This window comes from Orcinus orca, chromosome 5, assembly GCF_937001465.1.
Source record: "Orcinus orca chromosome 5, mOrcOrc1.1, whole genome shotgun sequence".
NCBI classification, from domain to species: domain Eukaryota; kingdom Metazoa; phylum Chordata; class Mammalia; order Artiodactyla; family Delphinidae; genus Orcinus; species Orcinus orca.
Window position 1 is genome coordinate 55,008,123 of NC_064563.1, and position 24,511 is coordinate 55,032,633.

The 24,511-nt window shown below is 38.6% G+C and overlaps 1 protein-coding gene and 1 long non-coding RNA gene across 7 annotated transcripts in view; one reads left to right on the forward strand and one right to left on the reverse strand.

Moving 5' to 3' along the window:
• LOC125964393 (uncharacterized) overlaps positions 1-21,533 on the reverse strand; it is a 602,357-nt gene extending 580,824 nt beyond the window's left edge. The window contains exon 1 of the long non-coding RNA XR_007477379.1: positions 21,409-21,533. This is a non-coding gene — a long non-coding RNA (uncharacterized LOC125964393). The remainder of the gene's footprint in view (positions 1-21,408) is intronic.
• The window catches only part of FNDC3B (fibronectin type III domain containing 3B), a 361,128-nt gene that overhangs the window by 185,725 nt on the left and 150,892 nt on the right, over positions 1-24,511 (forward strand). For all 6 annotated transcript variants that reach the window (XM_033429514.2, XM_033429520.2, XM_033429521.2 and 3 more), the window contains 2 exons: positions 3,287-3,363; positions 22,730-22,973. In XM_033429514.2, the coding sequence (XP_033285405.1) occupies positions 3,287-3,363; positions 22,730-22,973 (321 nt within the window). The remainder of the gene's footprint in view (positions 1-3,286; positions 3,364-22,729; positions 22,974-24,511) is intronic.

The following is a 24,511-nucleotide window of genomic DNA, read 5'->3' on the forward strand; positions in this document are numbered from 1 at the left end:
GTCAGAAAGGAAGTTAGTTTGGGGAGATTGTGTGCCTTTTTTACCCCTCACATATCCGGTGTTGGTGGTTTGAACAAGAAGAGAACCATGTTCCACATATTCTCAGGGCTATATCCTTTCAGTCTTCTGTGTCACGAGATTATCGATTAAAAATCAAAAGGAATCTAGTAGTCCTAAAAGTTTAGGAAGAGAAGTTTGTGTTTTAATTAGGGAAGAATTATAATAGTATCAGGGGGTTCTCAAACACAAACTGTTGAGCAGAGGCATAAACTCACTGATTGGGAGGTAAGTATTTAGGGAGACAATAACTTTTCTCATACCACCATTGTGAAAGGGATTTTATTTTCCTAGCTTTTAAACTCCTGAATGCCTGTGTATGCAATGGTTTATTTCAGAAAGGAGAGAAACCTTAGGGTTCTAGGGCAGAGCTGAGTTTCAGAAACCATTACTGTATATTTCGCAAGGCTTTTTGAAAGGGTTTTGATGACAGTGACAAGAGAAAGGGGGAACAAGCATGTTAAAGTCATTTGGCTACTTTTGAAACCAAGGCCAGGAAGAAAACATTTTCTGGCTGTAAATCATTTACTTGTCCTGCATTCTTTAAAGCATTTTATACAAATGACTTTAACAGTTTTAGGGGTCATGCCTGGGGTTAAGAGACTGTTTGCCTGGTATACATTTTGGTGATTAAAAAGTAATACTTTATTGAAGTGGTAGCATTTCTGTTCACACTCTGCACTGTGAAATATTTGCTATTTACCTGATGAGGAAGGTTTGCCTCATAAGTCAGTATTGTACAAAGAGTATGCGTGTTGACTGTGTGTTACAGGGACATGTACTGTTAAAAAAATAGTGCTTAAAATGTAATTGTAATGAAAGAACAGGAAAAAACAAAAAACTATAAATAAAAAAAGAGAAAAATTGTAAAGATTGCTGACATTTTGATGAGTGATTATTATGCCATGCACTGCCCTAAATGCTTTTACATGTATCATTGAATTTAGTCTTTAAACACAAACCTATGAGGTAGGGATTGTTATTCTTATTGACAAGTGAGGCATAGAAAGGCTAAGTGAATTGTCCAACGTCACACAATCAGTGTGAATAGTGAGGTGGGAAATGAAACCAGGCAGAGGCCATGCTCTTAATGCCTGCTTATAGAGCTGAGTGCATTGACCCTTGGATTTCAAAGATAGTTCTCAGGCTAAGAGTGAAATAGTTGTCTATGATTTTTAAGTGAATCAATTCAAATAGAAATATTTAGTAAATACCTAAATGTCTTAATGGCTGTGGCAAAAATGCTAAAGCTGATGAGAAAGATGGATTTGGAAGGTGAATTTGGAAAGTGCCTTCAGTGATTGCTGGATGTATTAGTTGGAACCGTACTTAAAAATACAGTGGGATCGTGGAATTATCCATTCTTATGGCATCGTCATCCTTTTCTTTAACTGATTACCAGTGTGTTACTATGTGAGAGACTGCTGTGGTATTTTGTATGTGTTCAGAGATTATCAGATAGTTTAGTACTTTGGCATATTGTCCATGAAGTTGCAGCAACTCTAGTCGTGTGGAATGTTACATGAATATTCAGATCTTTTCTGCGCTTCTCCTATATGCTTTTCCTATACTTGTAGACCTTTTGATGGGCACCCCAGCATCCCTGTCCCTCCACACTTTTCCTGAGAAGTAGTTGTAACATTGGATTGTACTGTGAGGTGAAAGATGCATTGTGCTTATATGTAAGTGCAGCACTGGGTGGCAGGGTCTGTCTTCTTTTGCCAAGAAAAGTGTTGTATTTTTCTTGGTTTTTGTTACAGCAGAGCAATTTTCATTGCCGGCAGCACAACACACATCAGGAGAAAGCAAATAAACAACACAGGGCACTTGGAGCCAGGAAGTCGCATCTCAAGACTAGAAACACAGCTTTGGATTGACATTTGGGACATGGGTTGCTAAATAGGGGAGCCACCTGTCAAACTGAAAACCAGTGACCTGTGGTCCTTATACTTCCAGGGAAACCATTTAGTCGTAGGATCTTTGGAAGGGTGTCAGAAGTTGATTTTGATGTTATGACAATCAGTTTCCTTGTAATTAAATATTAACTCAAACTATGTCTTAGGTAACTGAGCTTTGCCTTGCCTTTCATTGTTTCCTTAGACATGCGATTAACATTTGTTGAATTTAATATTTTGAAACTAACCTCTTGTTAATTGAATGCTTTACTTTGAAATAATACAAGTAAATTTGGTATGAGTATTCCTAATAGTGTCTAGTTTTAAATGTTTTTACCCCCTGCCTTATAAGAGACTTGTCAAATTCAGTTGGTTTGGAGTATTTTAAAGGTTTCTTCTATGTCAAATTAATGGCATGTTACAGTAACTTATTGAAAATAATAATCGAAATGAAAATTATAAACCCAAAGTCTATAGGAGCTTTTTAAACCATAGGAGATAAACTCATTAAAAATTTATTTACTTAAGCATATATTGATAATACATTCTTTTAAAGGGAAAAAAGGAAACTTTTTGCCCTACTTTGTTAGACTACTTTTAACTGAGCAGCCTTAATTTATGGAACTTGAGGCTTTGGGAATCATTAAATATTTATAAAGATGCTCATAGGGACTTCCCTGGTGGCGCAGGGGTTGAGAATCTGCCTGCCAGTGCCAGGGACACAGGTTCGATCCCTGGTCAGGGAAGATCCCACATGCCGTGGAGCAACTAAGCCCCTGCTGTGCTTGTGCCTGTACAACTAACGAGCCTGTGCTCTAGAGCTCGCGAGCCACAACTACTGAGCCCGAGCGCCACAACCTCTGAAACCTGTGCACCCTAGAGCCTGCGTGCCGCAACTACTGAGCCCGTGTGCTGCAACTCCTGAAGCCCATGTGCCGCAACTCCTGAAGCCCGTGTGCCTAGAGCCCGTGCTCCGCAACAAGAGAAGCCACTGCAATGAGAAACCTGCGCACCACAACGAAGAATAGCCCCGCTCGCCACAGCTAGAGAAAGCCTGCGCACAGCAACGAAGACCCAGCGCAGCCAAAAAACAATATTAAAAAAAAAAAAAAAAAGATGCTCATAGCTGTTCTCCTACCCCCACCCCCTTAACTTATGCAGCTGGAGAATTCCTTTTCATTTGTGATTTTACGTCTAAGGCACGAGGTACCAATTACTGAAGAGAAAATAGTCAGTGATTCTCTTCAGTTTTGATAATATTTTAAAATACCAATGATTAGTTTGAATAATGTATATTTCTTCAGTTGTTAATATCTTACTCTTGCCTCTTTTAGGGCCTGCTGAAGTTCCCATGATGTCACCCAATGGATCCATTCCTCCCATCCATGTGCCTCCAGGTTATATTTCACAGGTAAACCATTTCATAGACTTCTCTACTCACTATGGGCACTGTCATTATTCCAAAACAAAATATGGCCTCAAAACCTTATTCCAGGATTAATTTAGTTAGGATAATGCTAGAGTTGTGGGGTTTTCTTGTTTTCCTGTTCTAGTTTTTGATTTTGTTTGTGTGGCACCACATGGTCCTTCCTGAATCTTGCTGCTTGACATGCCAGAAAGTCAGCGGGAGGGAAACACAGCAGGGTTACCAGGCTGCCCTCCTCTGAGGTGGGTTTCACACTTGACCATTTGATGGTGGTTCCTTCATTGAGTCTACTGCCTTAGAGACTTCCTTCTATCTGTACCACAATTTGCTAGAAAAAAAAACTTGTAGACTTAATTAGTAAAAAATATCAAAGGACACATATAGTTAACATAAATAGGGTCTGCCTTCTGTTATAGGAGTCCCATTTTTCTGTAATGTGGCATGACTTGGGCTTGATAAATTACTGAATATGATGTGAGAACTTCGCTGTTTGTACTTAAATTTCTCTGAAATTGGATTATTTCTTAAGTAAAAAAAAAAAAAAAAAAGCAATAGCTGTTTAAAAAGTAGTAGCAGGGGGGCTTCCCTGGTGGCGCAGTGGTTGAGAGTCCGCCTGCCGATGCAGGGGACACGGGTTCGTGCCCCGGTCCGGGAAGATCCCACATGCCGCGGAGTGGCTGGGCCCGTGAGCCATGGCCGCTGAGTCTGCATGTCCAGAGCCTGTGCTCCGCAACAGGAGGGGCCACAGCAGTGTGAGGCCAGCGTACCGGGGAAAAAAAAAAAAAAAAAAAACCAAAATAAAACAAAAAAAACGTAGTAGCAGGACTTCCCTGGCGGTCCAGTGGGTAGGACTCGGCGCTTTCACTGCAGAGGTTGCGGGTTCAATCCCTGGTCAGGGAACTAAGATCCCACAGCCTCTCAGTTCGCCCCCACCCCCCAAAAAAGTAGTAGCAGCAATTTCAGAGGTGTGTTGGAAAGATTAAAAAAAAAAGCTAAAGGATAAAGTTGTACTCCTATTCGTGGATAAGGTTTAAAGTCTTCAGGGTGCCTGGAACATGGGCATCTGTATATACTTTTGTTTTTTGTCCTCAGTTCCTAAAACAACTTGAACTCTCCCTGCACTACTTCCTCCCCAAATACCTAACTAACCAACTGTTTTTCTCTCTTTCTGCCACTATTGTACTTTTTTTCTGATTATAATGGCATCTTATATTCGTTGGAAAAAATCTGAGAAGGCAGAAGAGTAGAAAAAAAGAAAATATTTGTAATTTTACTACCCACAGAAGACAATAATCTTTGTGTTAACATTTTTTGGATTATAGTCTTCCAGATATTTTTTTCTTTCTCTCTCTGTCTGCTTTTAAAATGGTTTAAATATCTGTAATTTTCATTTTCAGTGATTTTGCTGGGGTGAAAAAATTGGCAGCTACATAGGAAAATTGCTGAAGTGCAGGCAGGAATCAAAGAAGATTTATCCTTCTCTGATGTAAAAACTTATCCATTTCTTCACTGTCTAAGGCATAGTGCAGCCACTATAATTTCATTTTTTCCATCGTTCTTTTATGTGAGCCAATTTGACATCTTTGTTTTTTGGAGGAGCCAGAATGTTGGCCCATCTTCCCCCTGTTGCAAGTAAATGGCTTGTTTTACACAAATCTTTGTAAATAAGGATCACTGAAGGAGAAAAGGGTGCAGAGCAAGCCCTTCCAGCCAGGACACACGATGGTGGATCACATTCACGTCACCAGTCAATAAACAGAAAAGAACAAGGAATGTAGAATTCCATTATGTCTCCCACTCATTTATTTGAGGAAGTGTTTCATTCCCTTGAACCAGAGTACAGTTCTCACCATTGTGATGGCTGAAATAACACCTCCTTTTATGCTAAATGCCCATTTAGGAATACCAGTTAAAAATTGAACATTCTAGTGGAGAGAAGCTGTAATGTGCTTTTTATTGCTAGTGGTGTTGCTGTGACTGTATTAACTGCCAAACATTTATTAGGATTCCTAGGAAAAATAGAAACTTTTAGATCGTGGTGTATTTCTGATTCTGAAAAACTTCTATAGAAAATCTAAGTAGAAAGAGGAAAAACAGAACTGTAAACTTACTTTCACAAAGCTGATAATGGAAGCATAGTGAAACACTTTCTGAACTCAGAATTATGGCAGAAAGTGCTAGGAGATACTTGAAGAATAGTAAAAATGGAATAAGTTGGACTCCAAATTGAAAAAGAACAAGAAGCAGTCTGTAAGGCACGTATTCAACTCTTTTTAGACTGAGCTGTCTGCTCAGAAGATGGGCCCAGAGTTAAATAACCTTCAGTGGTAGCATTAAAACTTGAATGATATTTGACAGTGAAGTGTCTTAAGTAAAAGTGATTATTATAATGAAGAAAATTGAGAACCTGAAGAGGTACAACATCTTCTTTAAGGCTGACCGTATACACACTTGAAAGGAATGAAGAAGGTTGGAACCAAGTATAAAATGTCTTAGGAGACTTATGAAGGAGCAAAATACATTTTTGTTATGCAGTTGTGGGAAGAAATAATCACTTAAAAAAAAATCCCCCTCCTGGCTAGACATATGTGAGAATGCCCAATACTAGTCTGTCCCTATGCAATACAGTTTACATCTTAACCCCACAGTCCTTTTCCTCAAATACATGTGGCTTCCTTGTTCAGATCTAGAGTTGGGTGTACATTGTGTAGCGGTACAGTTAAAGGTCTCTGTTGTAGTATATGGATTCTTAATATTCAACCCTGTCCTCCTTTTGAGAGTCACCTTTTCCTATTGCCCCACATTGCTACACCTTAAACCTCTGTCCGCTGGCTTTTTCTCAACTTCATACTTTTGTGCCCATTATTTCTCTCTTCTTGGAGAACTCTAGAGCCCTTCTTTGTCTGACAGTTCAATAATTCTTCTATGCAAATACCTCTCCTCAATGTGACCACTTTAGAACCTCTAACACAGAGATGGTTGTTTTTGTTTTGTTTTTTTGTTTTTTTCCAGCATCTTTGGTACTTTGTCCCCATCTCTGTCATGAAACACAATACATTTTATAACCATCCCCAAGAACCTTAGTGCTTCATTGGGATTATATCTGAGAATTTAGAATACTGCCTGGTACATAGTAGGTACTTGATAAGTGCTTTTAAATGTAAGTGATTGGCCAACCTGAAATAAAGTAAATACAGGATAGATTCATAGGTTTGGTTCAAAGATTTGCAGGTTCAAGTAGAGCAGTAATATGCCTGATAGCTGGAAAATTAGCAAGATCAGAGTGATGTATACCTGCAAGGAATGAAATACTCTGAATGTGGATTTAAGAGAGAGAAGTGCCAAGATAGTTCAGTAGAGGAAGGAATAGTCTCTTCAACAAATAGTGCAGGGACAACTGGGTATCCAGATGCAACAGAATGAAGTTGGACCTCTACCTCACACCATATACAAAAATTAACTCAAAATGGATCATAGATGTAAGAACTAAAACTGTATAACTCTAGGAGTAAAATTTTGTAACCTCGGATTAGGCAATGGAATCTTAGATATGACACCAAAAGCACAAGCAGGAAAAGAAGAAAACAGATAAATTTGACTTCATCCAAATTACAACTTTTTGCGCTTCCAAGGTACCATCGACAAAATGAAAAGAGAACTCATAGATTGGGAGAAAATGTACGCAAATCATATATTTTAGAAGGGACTTGTATCTAGAATATATAAGGAAATCTTAACAGCTCAAGAATAAAAAGACAAACAACCCAGTTTAAATATGGGCAAAGGATCAGAATAGACATTCTCCAGAAACAATGTACAAATGGCCAAATAGTACATGAAAAGATGGTGAACATCACTTAACCATCAGGGAAATGAAATCAAAACCACAGCGCAGTATACTTCACACACACTAGGATGGCTTTAGTCAAAGAGACAAGTAGGAACAAGTGTTGGCAAGGATGTGGAACAGTTGGAACCCTCATACGCTGCCTGTGGTAATGTAAAATGGTACAGCTGCTTTGGAAGATAGTCTGGCATTTCCTCAAATGGTTAAATAGAGAGTCATTTACCATGTGACTCTGCTATTCCACTACTAGGTAAATACCCAAGAGGAGAGAAAACATATGTTTATACACAAAAAAAGCTTGTACATGAATATTCATAGCAGCACTATTCATAATAACCCCAATGTGGAAACAACCCAAATGTCCATCAGCTTATGAATGGATAAACATGTTGTGATATATCCATAAAATGGACTATTATTCAGCCATAAGAAGGAATGAAGTACTTATACATGCTAAAAAGTGGATGAACCTTGAAAATATTGTGCTAAGTGAAAGAAGCCAGACACAAAAGCCATATACAGTATCATTCCATTTATATATCATGTTCAGAATAGGCAGATGCATAGACGCTGATAATGTATTAGTTGTTGCCGGGGGCTGGGGGAGAGAGTATTAGGGAGTTGCTGCTAGTGGTATGGTATTCTTTTGGGGGTGATGACAGTGTTCTGGAAATAAATAGTGGTAATGGTCACTCAACTCTGAATATACTAAGAACCAACTGAATCAGACACTTTAAAAGAATGGATTTTGCGGTATGTAAATTACACCTCAATAAAGCTATTACAAAAGAGGAGGGAGGGAAAGATAGTGACTAGTCCTAACTATTAATCAGCAAACAGTGGCACAGCTGGGAAAAATGGCCCAGCCTGTCTCGGTGCCTGTGTTGATGGTGGTAATAACTACTGCGTATGCTGTGCGCTCTGCTAAATGCTTTATTTACGTGTCTGGTTTTCACCATCCTAACTTTACATACGAGGAAGCTAAGGCCCTGAGTTGAACCAGGATTGCAACCCAGGCATTTCTGAACTCACTGACCTTTTTCCCACTATGATGTGATCTCTAAGTCAGTGACAGAGCCTACTTTGATGGATATACAGTTGACCCTTGAAGAACATGAGTTGAAACTGCGCAGGTCCACTTATACGTGGATTTTTTTCAGTACTAACTACTCAGTACTACACGATGCGTGGTTGGTTGAGTCCATGGATGAGGAGCTACAGATAAGGAGAGCTGATTATAAGTTATTTGTGGACTTTTGACTGTGAGGCGGGTCGGTGCCCCTGACGCCCACCTTGTTCAAGGATTAACTGTATTTACTTCATGTTACATTGCTTTTTGACAGTGTGAGTGTGGATGTGTGGTGTGTCTCCTTGTGCATCTCTAATACTAAAATCCTAGCTACTCATACATGAGATGGTACATTATTGTAAGAAAATTGAAGAGAGAGGCAAGTAAATGATTAAAGGCATTACAGTCACTCTAAACCGAGTCAGTGGGGAATTTCTTGGTTGTAGCATTCATTCCATACTTCAGTAGCTATAAGTGCTTGAAAGATAAATTGATAAACTTGATCAAGTTGACAAAATACCAATGTTAGTAATGAGCAGATGATCTTATAGAAAGACAAACGTGGAGTTGAGACAGCTCTGCTGTGACTCACTGTCAACAGCACAGCCTGTGTTTTCTTAGTTTGGGAAGGACTGACCCTGTGGGCTTTAGAGATAGTGTGGACTAGGGCAGGAGAACAGTGGAACCTTCTCTGAGATGGTAAGCTTTTCTTTGTTGTAGTGTGAGTGTGTGTTTTGTGCTTTACTTTTTGGTGGGAGGCTGGGGGAGGTTTGAGGAAAATGCGATCTGACATTTTCAACTTGAGAGAAAATACAGGCTAAGTTTTTGTGGGGTTTTTTTTCCCCCCACTTGTGAGAAAGTGGATTTAGGTGAGAGGGAATTTAATTTAGCCTTATCCACTTATCACCATTATTTCCATTATGTAAAAGCATCTATTAGTGTCATTAGGGTTGAAGCTGTGGGAAAAGAGGGCAAGCTAGGAAGAACATGGACATCACTTGAAAAGGCTTTTGCCTTCGTATTCCACCATGGCTACTTCCGTGTAGCTTTTACAAACTCTTGCCACATAGGTGAACGCCTACCTGATGTGGCAGAGGGAAGAATTAAGAGAAATGCTATGTAAGGTGTGTACTCCACAGTGGGCATTCACTACGTGGTAGCTATTAGAATGAAGAGGCCTGTTAGAACAATTTCAGTGAAAGTTTGGCAGAATTTGCCTCCTCAATACACATTGAGATCATGCCATATGAAGCAAATTTTTCCTTTCATTGTATACTTCCCTGGTTTTTCTTAAATTTTTTTAACCTCATCATTAACTTTTGAAGAATTTATATATAAAAATTTCTTAAGCAGATGCCTTGAGTTTTATGTTCCATGCTTCCCTAGTAATTTATGAAACATTTTCAAAAGTTACAGGGAAAGGTTTCATGTAGACCCCCAGATTTAAAAAGCATATGAAGAGACAAAGTGAAACGTCCAAGTTAATGTTCCATCATTTGAGGAACCACTCTTCTTTTTCCAGGTTAATTGATGTAACCTAAAACTTCAGAGTCAAAATAAGTGTTTCTGTTGTTATAGCAGAAGTACACACTTTAACCCATTCCGTTGTTTTGGGATTAGTTAATGGGTAAATACCTGTTGAAATTATATATATTCCATTTCTCTTGACCGGGGAGAGACAAAAAATCTATTTAAAAACATGTTTAAATTTTGGTTTGGTTGATCATTCTCCAGTGAGGCTTGTTTTAAGAGTTGGCCAGAAATCAGAGCCCTGTGGAGAAACAATGGGGCCTGTTAGGTGGAAGCCGTGGAATGCTTTTCTACACTTTGTTCAACCAGGTCGGCTGAGCTATGAGCATTAGCTTCAACTGCTTCCCTTTGGTAATTACAACCTGGTGTTAAACTAATGCTGTGCTTCAACCTTCAACGTTGTAGAAATGATGAGCAGGAAGGAACATGGGGCATTGCCCTGTGCCTGGGTAGACCAAGAATCAGACCCATTTGGCGGCCAATAATAAGAAAATTGGAATCTCTTTCAAAACTCTAAATCCTCTGGAAAAATTGACTTTTCTATAGGAAGTTAGGAAGATGTTTCACAGTGAACAGTGTGTGTGCACACAGTGTGTGCATGGGTGTTGGGAGCTTCTGTGGAAAAGAGCAGAGGACTTACGTACCCATTCTGTTTTAGTTTCTATCATCATCAGATTTACAGTAACTTTATTTTCATTTTATGGCTTATTTTGTCTGAGGAGCGATTACAGACAAGGTTGGCGATGGTAAATTAAAGAGATGTACCCTCCCCTCAAAGCATTGTGCAAGTTTTCTCTTTCTGAGTCCTCTGTCTCCCTGTTCTGCATTTTCTCTTGGATTTCTTTCCTTTGTTTCTACGATCCCGGCATTGTGACCTAATAGAACACAGGATTAGCAGGATGAAATATGTGTCCTGTTCAACACTGTATCTCTAGTTCCTTGAAAGGTGTCAAGCACATACTAGGCATTTATTAAAATTTGGCTGACTTTTGGAGTCATTTTTATCTTGTGGAGGGAGGAGGGCAAAGGAAAGTGTTTGAGGATCTCTGAGGTTCTTTTCTAATCTAAAATTAGAGGATTCTCCTGTACTGTTCATACTGCTCCTTAAGAAGGAGACCAAGAGAGAATATAAGTAAGTTTCCATAAGCAATCATTACCAAAACAGTGGGGCACACTTTTTTGGGATTTAGCATTCTATTGAGTAGAATGCTGTTCTTCACTTCTACAGAAAAATGATAGTTGATTTGATAGTTGATTTTCATAGTAATAATATTGAGAAGATGTCACATCTAGAAATGACTTCTGAATCATTGATAAGGATTAAATTATGCACATTACATTATATGATTTTATCACACAATTATTGTAGTCTGTCTTTCTAAATTAGTAACCCACTTTTGTCATATGTAACAACTTTTCTTAGAAAATCACATTTGCCCAACCTTTGAGCACAAAACTGAACCAAAGTTAAGTGGTTATATTCCTACACACTCTTTGAAACTCATCAGGTTTACAAACTTGGACTTACAGTTGTTTTGCTTTGTAATAAATATCTGATTATCAACAGCACAGATTCTTAATCCTTTCTCGTGCCATGGAACCCACTGCCAAACTGATGGCATTTTTAAGTGTAAAATATAAAATTCATAGACACAATCTAGAACAGCCTGCCTGTGTTTCCATGGATGTATATGTGTCTGAGAAGCTGGACTGAAAAGATGTTATTGGCTGTGTCTTCTGTGCTGGTCAATGGAGAGGTGCTGGAGGAACAGCAACAGTTATTCCCGTTGATTCCTGCTGTTAATAGCTTTATTAATATCTTTTTTAAAAATTGAAGAACAGTTGATTTACAATGTTGTGTTAATCTCTGCTGTACAGCACAGTGATTCAGTTATATATATATATATATATATATATATATATATATACACACACACACACACACATTTTAAAAACATTCTTTTCCATTATGATTTATCTCAGGACATTGAATATAGTTCCCTGTGCTATACAGTAGGACCTTGTTGTTTGTTATTAATATCTTAAAGGCAGCTCGGTTTGGCACAAATTAAACCATCAGATTGCTACTTACTGTTTATCTTCCAACAAATATTCTGTTCCTTAAAACAGCATTTCCATCTAGTCTGAAATAATTGTTTGGTCCATTTTATTAATTGAAACTCTATGGATGTAACTCTTTTCACTTGTCCAATGTTCTCATGCTCTGTACATATCCTGGGGAGTATTAGATTTGATTTTTGATCTTCAGATGTGGTTCTTTTTGGTATTTAGATTGGTAATATACAATAAAATATGACAAAAGGCACAGCATTTCTAGTGAGAGTACTTGGGTATGAATCTTGTCACCCATTTAGCTGGCCTTAGGTTAATTACTTAATTGCTCCTGAAGATTCTTAATCCAGAATTTAGGACTATGATGTTGCCTATGTTAGAGGATCTTCTGAGTATTATGCGAGTTATGTGCCGAGCACTTTATACGTTATTAAGTTGCTTAACTCTCTCTAAATAGGGCCTCTCTGCCCCTCAAGCTAGGGTAGCCAAGATGTGGTAATAGAGCTGGCACCAGCTGAGGACCCAACACCAGTTCTGTGGTTCATAAGATGTGTCTCAAACCTTGCTGGGCTTCCTTCTTAATGTCCCCTCAGCTATATAGCATTACAGACATTACTGAAGACATTGGATTAAAAGAGATACCACAGAAGATGTACTTGTTTCCATACTCCTCTCCAGCCTTCAGTGGTTTTAGTTGTAAATCACTCGACAGTCACCTGGAAAGAGCCCTGTCTGTTTAGTAAAGTACTAAAAGTTGATTTCATTTATATATGCCCTAGTTGTGCTCCTTTTTCCAGATTAAAGATTTATGTAAGTGTGAGTGGTTTTTCTGTGTATAAAAGTGTTAGTACATATAAAGCCACCAGAGTGAGGCTTGCCATTTATGAGGGTATCTCCTTATACTGGTCACCTCTTTTCATTTATTTATTTTTTAACATCTTTATTGGAGTATAATTGCTTTACAATGGTGTGTTAGTTTCTGCTTTATAACAAAGTGAATCAGTTATACATATACATATACCCCCATATCTCCTCCCTCTTGCATCTCCCTCCCTCCCACCGTCCCTATCCCACCCCTCTAGGTGGTCACAAAGCACCGAGCTGATCTCCCTGTGCTATGCGGCTGCTTCCCACTAGCTATCTATTTTACGTTTCATAGTATATATATGTCCATGCCACTCTCTCACTTTGTCACAGCTTACCCTTCCCCCTCCCCATATCCTCAAGTCCATTCTCTAGCAGGTCTGTGTCTTTATTCCTGTCTTGCCCCTAGGTTCTTCATGACCATTTTTTGACTGACTTCACTCTGTATGACAGACTCTAGGTCCATCCACCTCACTACCAATAACTCAATTTCTTTTTATGGCTGAGTAATATTCCATTGTATATATGTGCCACATCTTCTTTATCCATTCATCTGTTGATGGATGCTTAGGTTGTTTCCATGTCCTGGCTATTGTAAATAGAGCTGCCATGAACATTGCGGTACATGACTCTTTTTGAATTATGGTTTTCTCAGGGTATATGCCCAGTAGTGGGATTGCTGGGTCGTATGGTCACCTCTGTACAAGTTTGTCTGTAAGGTTCATGCTCTAAAATACTGAAGACAAGGGCCATATCAGTACCTTCAACTTGTGATTCCCCATTTAGCAACCTCAGATTTGTTATCTGGATCTAACCATTCCCTTGTCACTCTATACCTTAGCCATTGCCTGAACTTGGCATGTGCATTAAAAATTATGCACCAATGGAAAATTTAAGGTTTCTAGGTATAAATGAGTGTGTGGGTAAAATGTTTGGGGAATTTTTATTCATTCATGAATCACCTTATTACTTAAATCCTTAAGTTTGGTTACCTGTGAAGCATATAAATTAGTTATTTACTTAATCATTGGCAAGAACTGTTTCAGAAAAGTAGCTGGAATTTTCAAGGAACTTTTTCTTTTCTTGATTCAGAGAGGATGTTGATTATCAATCTGCAACTACTCTGCAGGATAATCCTTTGATATTATATAAAGGGCTTTTAGAAACCCAGAAATGTCACCAATAATTTATTTTTCCATTCTGCTACAAAAATAACCAAGCTATGCGGCAAGAGGAGCTGGTCCTAAACCTAGAGGGTTTATTGTCTCAGACCATTCATGATAATGTTACACTGGAAAGAGCAGATAGTATTTCATCAGTGTTGGGCTGTAACAGATGTGAAGAGAAAGGAGATTGAGAAGTAACATTTGATGTTTTCAGCCACAGTTATGATTGTTAAGTTTGAACGGACAGAAAAGTAAGTCGGGAGATTTGAGAAATACATTGAATTCTGCCACGTTTTTAAGTCAAGTAACTTAACTTCGTCTGTAAAATAGAATCACTACTTGGCTCCTGTAATTCTTTGGTTGCCCTTTGAATATTCCTTTATCCTCATTTTCTCTTTCTTCTAAGGTACTTGGTGATGGTGGGAGGAGTTTCATCCATCCATAGGAGCAAAAAGGGGGTTGGGCTGGGGAAAGTACAGTCCGTACGTTTTAAGTCTCTCCCTCCGTGAAGAACAAACTTGCTTTTCCTCTCTTGTATTGTTTACTATATTAGAAAATGCAGAGTGAGGAGTCAGTGCAGAAAGGAAAGGTGAGAAATAATGCTTCTTTATTCCTGGTTGGTGAGAATAAAGTAAAATCACTCAACTGCATTTGGATTTGAAGTAGAACTTATATAGGAAATGTGTAAATTTTCTGTGTCTTTCTTATAGTAAAATCATACTTATTTAAAATAAGAGTGTCAGGGATAACAGATCTGGAATTGATTTTCTGAAACTTTAGAGTATGATGTCTAAACTAAGATATATACCTGAGTTATGGGGTGGGTTGAATTTGATAAAGAATGTGTTAAGAACTTTTTCTAGACATCAAATCTAAAAGAGAAAAATTTTTTTTTTTGCTTGCTTTTCCATTCATTTGTTGGTTAGCTAACATATATTGAGAGCCCCCTGTGTACCCGGGTGTCTTGAGGGACTTGGAGTTGGTGGGAGACACAGATCTTTAATCTGCATTACAGGACAGAGATGCTGGTGGAGAGGTGAGCACCAGTCTGGCTGGCAGAAGCCTGGACTGTTTGCCTGCCCGTCCCTCTGTCCATGCAGCTGTTTCATGTTGCCCAGACTTTTCTTCTCCTTGTTCACTGCTCAGTTTTAGCTGAGACTTCTTCCCTTACCAGAATGGCCTGGGAGCCCTCTTTTAAGTATGTTGGCCACAGTTAGGAAGTGAGTCTGAGCCCAACTTTCACAAACACATTAGGTCCCAGTTTTCTGTGTGCAGCAGCTCACTCAAGCAATCCAGATTTGCACGCTACCTGCATGCACGCGGGCTCACGTGTGTCCACAGGCAGTCTGTTCTGCCCACATCTGGGATCATCACTGGCCATTGGGGCAGCCTGTTAAAATTTTTCTTTTGCCGCCTACCATTGAAGTTCTTTTGATTCTTGTTGTTTGCAGCCCAGAAGAAGCAGAAGGAGAGAGTTTTAGGAACTGAGGAGTTTCGTTAAAATTCCTGTGGAGCATTTCACTTCAATAAGGAGAAGAACTACCTTCTCGGTTAACACGAGAAAGGATCATCAAAGCATAAGTGTTTTTAAGATGTCCACTTTAGTTCTCGGACTCAAAATTGCACCCCGCCTCCCTCCCCCGTCACTTCCCCCCATAGCTCTCTGACCTTGTGAGTGTTAGCTTAACTTTACTGAGCTTCATTCCTTTTCTGTCTCAAATGGGGGAAACTGTATTTGCCTCCCAGCGTTGTTGGGAAGATTTAGTGAGGTGGTAATAGTAGTAATTGCCAGGTAAGGTTTATCTATTATGTATCAGTTACTGTTCCAGGACCTTAACATGCTGCTGCCTTATTTCAGGTAGAAGATATTAAAGCAGAGCAGCAGGTATTCAATAAATATTGTTTGTATCTTGAATCCTTTCACATCTCTTAATAACCTATTTCTAACAGTTCATTATTTACATATTTATTTCGCAGCATACCTAACTCCTGTATGATTCTTTACATAATGAAAACTTGGGAGTATAGACCAGAATGAAAATCTGGTTCTGCAGTTGAACTAGTTGTACATTTTCATCATGCTGTGCCTTGGTTTTCTCATGTACGACGGGATGCTAATATCTAGTTCTCCAGTAGTTAAGGAAGTCACATGAGGTAACAGGTGACAAGCAGCTGGCAGGCCACAGGCACTGGCTGTGACTTGCTTTCTCCTCTCCCTCCCTGCTGCTCCCATTAGCTCTCCCTCTTGCTGTTGCCCCCAGGCTATCTCATTTTGTTTCAGCAGTTCTCTTGGTCATACTTCTAAAAACACTGGTGTAAGGAAGGCATACATTCTCTCGGTTTAATCTTTCGTGCCTCATTTTCTAGCCTCTCATCCATGTGTATCAGCCACAGGATAGCAGAGGACACTAGGCACATAGAAGTTCCTCAGTAAATACTTATTGAGTAGAATAAAAGGACGTGATAAAGATTCAAACTAACTGCTGTTTGCCATCAAGCTTTCTTCCTTAGCTAGAGGAAGGTGGCTGGGTTTAGTCCAGGAGGATAAATGCATTACTTTTTGAAGAGAGGTTTTTTGCGGTTTTTGCAGTGCGGGGGTGGGGGGGGTTATTTGCTTTGTTTTTTGTTTTTGTTTTAAGCGGACAAGAATGGTAGAACTTAAGATAGGAGGCTCTGAGAGGTGGCGTGTTAATTTGCTAAGGCCACCATAACGAAGTGTCATAGACTGGGCGGCTTAAACAACAGAAATTACTTCCTCACAGTTCCTCAGGCTATCAGTTTGGTTTCTTTTAAGGCCTCTCTCATTGGCTTGTTGATGGCCTTCTCCCTTTGCTGTCCTCACATGGTCTTCCCTCTGCCTGTCTGTGTCCTAATTTCCTTTTCTTATATGGATATCAGTCATGTCTGATTAGGACCCACCCATATGACCTCATTTTACCATAATTACTTCATTAAGGGCCCTATCTCCAAATACAGTCACATGCTGAGGTACTGCGGGTTAGGACATAAATATATGAACTGGTGCGGGGCAGGGAGGAGGACACATAATTCAGTCCATAACAGGTGGCAGCCTTGAGGACCTGGCACAATGATGTTTTCCAAGGATCTGTGCTCTCTGGAGAAGGTGAGTGTTCCGTTGAGTCACAGGGCTAGAAAAAAATCTAGATGAGGAATACTTGGTTCTCATTTCTGAAAAAACAGTACTTTGTTCAGATTTCTGAACAGAACTCACTAGGACTCAAGCTAATTTTTCTCTTTGTTTTTAGGCTAGACAAATCTTAATGTTTCGCACCTATTTTTTCCCCACTTTTGAATATCCAGTGCTTAGCTCATAGTGTGTATCAGGAAATAGTTGTTGAATTGAGTACAGGTGATTTGTCTGCCTCTGGACATTGTCCCAATTTCATTCACCCCAAAAGGAAATGAATTGTCTTTTCCATGGTCGTTTATGAAGACTAAAGGCACATTTTTATTGTCTCAGGATTTTTAGACTGAACTCTTGCTGATGTCTGAATTCTTCTGCTACAGTAATATATTTCTTTATGAACCGTATTTTTTAAAGAATGTTATTGCCACCGTTTCCTGAGTTGCTTATTATTTTGTGCGTTATTATCGCTCCTCAGACTTTGGAGGAACATAGGCATAATTTCCTTAGACATAGATCAAAACTGCATTTGATAATTAAATATGCTACAGTTTGTGTTATGGAAGAACAATAAACAAAATACTCGGTACACATTTTTTGATTTTTGTTTCTGATTATTTCAGAATATTTCATTTCATAAAAATATTTTTAGTCATAAGGTAGGCTTTGATTGGCTAAGGAGCAGGTTTCCAAAAGTATCCCCTCACACGTGTACATGTAAATAGACTTCTTTCACAAATAACACAGAATAATTTAAGATAATTACATATGGGACTATCAAACAGCCTTCATATATGCAGGCAGTTTGCGGTTTCAAGAAGCTACTTAGTTCTCTAACTGGAAATCCATTTTTTGGTGAATAGTAATTTATACTTCAGATTTATTAATGTTTGTAATTAGTGGACATATTTATTCTTATAAAATATAGTAGTAAAAAGATAATGTTTCAGCTCTGTATCTCTTTTTTTTGTTTTTTTTTTTTCCCCCTTGACTGGAATTCTTACTTTTGTTAGTGCTTTTTGCCCAACTTTTTTTTTTAAGCACTTTAACAAGTCAGAAACTATATGATGAAATGAAAGTAATTTCTCTTCATCGTAACTACCCCTGTTTACAAGCCCAGAGTTGTTCTTCACATTTAGTGAGATCCCTGTTCGTCTTGTACTACCTCAGTCAAGTCTGTACAGACTGCTTGATCATTGGAAGTTTTACGTTGACTGAAATAATGTAGGTTGTAAGCTTCTAGAAAACAAATACTTTGCTTATGTGCCCTTCCATTGTCTAGCACGGGGTTGAAAGAAGATTGTATGAAAGAGGGACATCTGGAATATGCCTTACTTTTTTCTTAATAGCTAGTGGCAGGGCCGAGGGAAAGAAGACACTATAGAATAATGCATGTTTATATGAGATGGTAAGAAAAACCCATATTTATGCTAAAATTATAAAAAATGCGCTACCATATTCATGCTTTGTGTGTTAGACAAAATAGAAGATGCTTGAAATAAACAAATGGGACCTAATCAAACTTTTGCACAGCAAAGGAAACTATAAACAAAACAAAAAGACAACCTCTGGAAGGGGAGAAAATATTTGTAAATGATGCAACCTACAAGGGCTTAATTTCCAAAATATACACACAGCTCATACAACTCAATAACAACAACAACAAACAAACAAAATCCCAATCAAAAAATGGGCAGAAGACCTAAACAGACATTTCTCCAAAGAAGACATACAGATGGCCAATAGGCACATGAAAAGATGTTCAACATCACTAATTGTTAGAGAAATGCAAATCAAAACTACAAAGAGGTATCACCTCACACTGGTCAGAATGGCCATCATTAAAAAGTCTGTAAATAACAAATGCTGGAGAGGGTGTGGAGAAAAGGGAACCCTCCTACACGGTTGGTGGGAATGTAAATGGTGCATCCACTATGGAAAACAGTATGGAGGTTCCTTAAGAACTAAAAATAGAGTTGCCATATGATCCAGCAATCCCACTGCTGGACATATATCTGGAGAAAACTGTAATTCGAAAAGATACATGGACCCCAGTGTTCATAGTAGCACTATATACAGTAGCCAAAACATGGAATCAACCTAAATGTCCATCGACAGATGAATGGATAAAGACGATGTGGTATATATACACAGTGGGATACTAGTCAGCCAAAAAAAAAAAAAAGAATGAAATAATGCCATTTGCAGCAACATGCATGGACCTAGAGATTATCATACTAAGTGAAGTAAGCCAGACAAAAACAAATATCGCATGATATCACTTATATGTGAAATCTAAAGTAGGATACAAATAAACTTACTTACAGAACAGAAGCAGACTCAGGCATAGAAAACAAACTTGTGGTTACCAAAGGGGAAAGCGGGGGTGGTGGAGGAGGGATAAATTAGGGTTTGGGGATTAGCAGATACAAACTATTGGGTTGACCAAAAAGTTCGTCTGGTTTTCTCGTAAGCTGGCTCGAGTAGCACTTAGTTGTCTTTAACTTCATTCAAAACAATGTTAGATTGTATTGTGACAGCTGTCATATCAGCGTGCATTAAAAAAAAAAAAATCAAAATTGGTGAATTTTTGCGTAGCCATTTTAATATTGAAGATGGAAGAAAAAGCAACATTGTCAGCATATTATGCTTTATTATTTCAAGAAAGGTAAAGATGCAACTTAAACGCAAAAAATTTGTGCAGTGTATGGAGCAGGTACTGTGACTGATCGAACGTGTCAAAAGTGGTTTGCGAAGTTTCGTGCTGGAGATTCCTGGCTGGACGGTGTTCCACTGTTGGGTAGACCAGTTGAAGTTGATAGCGTTCAAATCAAGACATTAATTGAAAACAATCAACGTATACCACGTAGGAAATAGCTGACATACTCAAAATATCCAAATCAAGCATTGAAAATCATTTGCACCAACTTGGCTATGTGAATCGCTTTGATGTTTGGGTTCCACGTAAATTAAGCACAAAAAACCTTCTTGACCATATTACCTCATGGGATTCTCTACTGAAACGTAATGAAAATGTTCTGTTTTTAAAACAAATTGTGACAGGCAGTGAAAAGTGGATACTGTACAATAATGTGGAATGGAAGAGATCATGGGGCAAGCGAAATGAGCCACCACCAACCACACCAAAGGCCGGTCTTCATCCAAAGAAGGTGATGTTGTATATATGGTGGGATTGGAAGGGAGTCCTCTATTATGAGGTCCTTCCAGAGAACCAAAGGATTAATTCCAACAAGAACTGCTCCCAAGTAGACCAACTGAAAGCAGCACCTGATGAAAAGCATCTGGAATTAGTCAAGAGAAAATGCAGAATCTTCCATCAGGATAATGCAAAACCGCATGTTTCTTTGATGACCAGGCAAAAACTGTTACAGCTTGGCTGGGAAGTTCTGATTCATCCTCCGTATTCACCAGACATTGCACCTTCAGATTTCCATTTATTTCGATCTTTACAAAATCCTCTTAATGGAAAAAATTTCAGTTCCCTGGAAGACTATAAAAGGCACCTGGAAAAGTCCTTTGGTCAAAAAGAATAGAAAGTTTTGGGAAGATGGGATTATGAAGTTGCCTGAAAAATGGCAGAAGGTAGTGGAACAAAACAGTGAATACGTTGTTTAATAAAGTTCTTGGTGAAAATGAAAAATGTCTTTTATTTTTACTTAAAAACTAAAGGAACTTTTTGGCCAACCCAATGCTATATATAAAATAGATAAACAACAAGGTCCTACTGTATAGAACTGGGAACTATATTCGATATCCTGAAATAAACTATAATGGAAAATAATACATATATATGCATATGTATAACTGAATCACTGCTGTACAACAGAAACTAACACAACATTGCAAATCAACTATAATTCAATAAAGAAAAAAACAGAAGATGCTTTGATGATAATTATTAGTGTATACATTAGAATTTCTAGTGTCATGGTTTAAGCCCCATTTCACATATACCTGTAACTTAGCAGCCTAAATGAGGCTAATGTGATTAACTTGCCAAGGCCAGGAAAGGGTTACATTTAATAAAGAATATGTAAAAAGCTACATCCTGAGCTTTAGTAGGGAGTATGACTCAGAATCTTAATTTTAAGGAGTTACTATTGCTTTATTAATGAACTGTTAACATAGTAGTTAATTCTGAAGCTATTATATTAATAGGTTCATTAATAAACAAAGATTGTTTTTCTTAACATAAAAATTAATGGCTATTGGGCTTCCCTAGTGGCGCAGTGGTTGAGAGTCCGCCTGCCGATGCAGGGGATGCGGGTTCGTGCCCCGGTCTGGGAAGATCCCACATGCCGCGGAGCTGCTGGACCCGTGAGCCATGGCCGCTGAGCCTGCGCGTCCGGAGCCTGTGCTCCGCAACGGGAGAGGCCACAACAGTGAGAGGCCCGTGTACAGCAAAAAAAAAAAAAAAAAAAAAAAAAAAAGATTAATGGCTATTAATTAAAATTAAACCTATCTTGTTCACTGAAGTACAGACTAATGTTGATAAACTTGCCATTTTGTCTCAAGCAGTATTTTAGGAAACAAAGCTTACTATAATTTTTTTATTAGAATGCTTTAGACATGATTAAGTCATTTTATTTTGGCCTATAATCAGCCTCCTGAGATGTAATGAGAAGTCTATTTCAATACACAAGTTTAATTTTCAGTTTTTTGTTTGTTTGTTTTTTTAAACAAAATTTCCTATCAGTGTATGTACCTGATTGTCTTAAGCTAGATTAGGCCATCTGGTCTCTTTGGAAGCCTGGTTCCGGCTTCCAAGTTTATTCTTGTGGTGTCATTGTCCCCTTTTCTGCAGGGCCCTAATGCAGGGGCCATGCTCTCACCTGTCCCAGCCCTACCAGTTCTTTGAGGTCCCTGAAGCCTGCCCTGATTCTGCCATTTCATGCTCTTGTTCTCTGTACCCCACAGCTTTACCTTTGGATTATGGTTTCTGTTGTATTTTTTCTTATCTTGTGTCTCAACAAAATTGTTTGCTCCTAGAGCAGGTAGCATGCAGTTGGCCACAGAGGCAATAAATATTGGCTTTGTACTGCCTTATGTTACCTTCCTTGGTTGAATTTTTAAAAAATCATTTGAAGAAAGTATAGATAGAATGTTGATTGGCTCACTCTGCTCACAGCAGGTCCCCGGTCACAATGTCTCCTTCACAGCACTCGGTACATCGTCAGGACATCTTGGGAGCGAAGGTGTCCTCGATTTGGGATTGCTCAAGTGTTTGAAGGGTTGGGATCCCTCATTTCATCCACAACCTTGGTTCCAGATTAAATGGCCTTTAGGTACTATTATGGGTTCTGAAGTTAATGTTACCTTGGTTTCCTGAAGCCCCAGTGTCATGGAACTGTGCTTGCTAAAGCAGGAACGGGGTTGGGTGTTATGGGGCAGACGTGGAATCTCAGCCCTCTAAGGCATATTTACGTGGCCCAGAAAGTCTCTTCTTTCTGGAAAACCACCAGCTAAAATTCATTTAACTAGTTGAATTAGAGAATCAGAATTCAACATGCACTAATTTTTTTTTTTCCTATGGAGGAGAGAAGATTAAAGTTAAGGAGGAAGTAATTAAATACCATATACATTCACAGGATATTTACTAATAATGCATACTACGTTCTTTCTGCTGTTTCCTTTAGGTGATTGAAGACAATACTGGAGTCCGCCGGGTGGTGGTCACACCCCAGTCTCCTGAGTGCTACCCCCCAAGCTACCCCTCGGCCATGTCTCCAACCCATCACCTACCCCCCTACCTGACTCACCACCCGCATTTTATTCATAACTCACACACAGCTTACTACCCACCTGTTACTGGACCTGGAGATATGCCGCCTCAGTTTTTTCCTCAGCATCATCTTCCCCCTACAATATATGGTGAACAAGGTGAGTAGATTGCTGGCATCGGGAGCTGTTGGAACTGGTTACAACATTTAAGTAGCTTGAGAGAGCCAGTGAGCAGCTTTGTTTCCTCTGTAATAAACATGGTAGAGGAGGTTCTATCTGCTGTATAAAGCTCATGGTAAATTCCTAACTTTCTTTGTCCTGAATTGTGTCTTGCAACTCTTTCTTTCTTTATATGTTTTCAAATTCTGCCCTCATCCCACCCCACAGAGAGCAGGTAGTGGGAGAGCCACTTCTTATTTCAGAAAAGAGGCAGTAACCTATCATATGTTCCCATGTCCTGATAACATATTTTTATGTGAACGTGGCCCAAGACAGAACTGCAGCACATTATTTCTTAGGCATTCATATGGTCTAGCAGTAGAAGGGAATTTACAAAGGGTTTTATGCCCCTTTTCCAGTGATAGAAGACTGCGAGGTCTTGGTAAACTTTGGGTTTCTTGGATGCTCTGTTGCAATCTTGGCGAACTCCAAATCCCCTGACTGTTGGTGTGGTCTTCCTGAACGCTGTTTTTAGTTTAAGAATAGCCATTAGTGCAGCCACAGTTTCACTGGTTGTTAGGCAAATATTTACCTTGAAATGAAAAAGAATCTCAGAGATACCGACATTATTTCTTTTTAGTTTTGGCCTTGGTGTTGGTTTAGTCTCAAGCCCTTCTCTATCAAAATGGATACTAAGAAACCAGACAAGTGAGGATAAAATTAGACTTCAACCTCTAGGACTTTGCAAAGGGATTTTCTTCTGTGTCTGACTGTGAATTGAAGTGTTTTATTGTTTCAAACACTTATTACATTGGTTTACAGATAAATTGTATGAGAAATGCCTGTTAGTTTTGGAGGAAGTTGTCACCTTACCTTCTCTCATCAACTTTATATATATATATATATATATGTTTCCCCCTGTATGTTTATACCACATTGGAATATTTTCTTATTAACAAGAGAAAAATTTGAGATAGGTATTTTAAGTGAAATACCCTGTGTCCTGTTGTAACTTAGGGATAGAATTTGATTTTTTGTAGTTGTAGTAATAATAGTTAGAAAGAAATTTAATATAATTCAAAAGGATCAGGTGCTATTATAATGGGGTATGGAGAGATGATAGCAAAAGACGAATCAATACTTTAATTGCATGGAGGCATCAATAGCTTCCTATTGCTAAAGTCTTTTTGTCTAGTAGCATAACACTCCAAAACATCAGATTGGGCATGTTCCATGAAAACATTTTGATAAAAACTGAAAAAATTCAGTTAATTAAGTATAGTTTTTAAAAAAGTATTCAGTACTCTGACACAGTACACATTAAGTATTTGAGCATTTGTCAGAGTTTTCTGGTTAGGTCTGAGCTTAATGACAGTGTGAAAAGCCTTGGCTACTGACTCATTGCTTGATGAAGAGTGTCTGACCTGCCTTATTTTAGCAGTCTTTTAGTAGGATGCCACACAGTTACTGTTTTGTGAATGGTGTCCTCTGTAATTTTATACAACAGTATGATTTAAGTCATCGTTAGAATTAAGCAA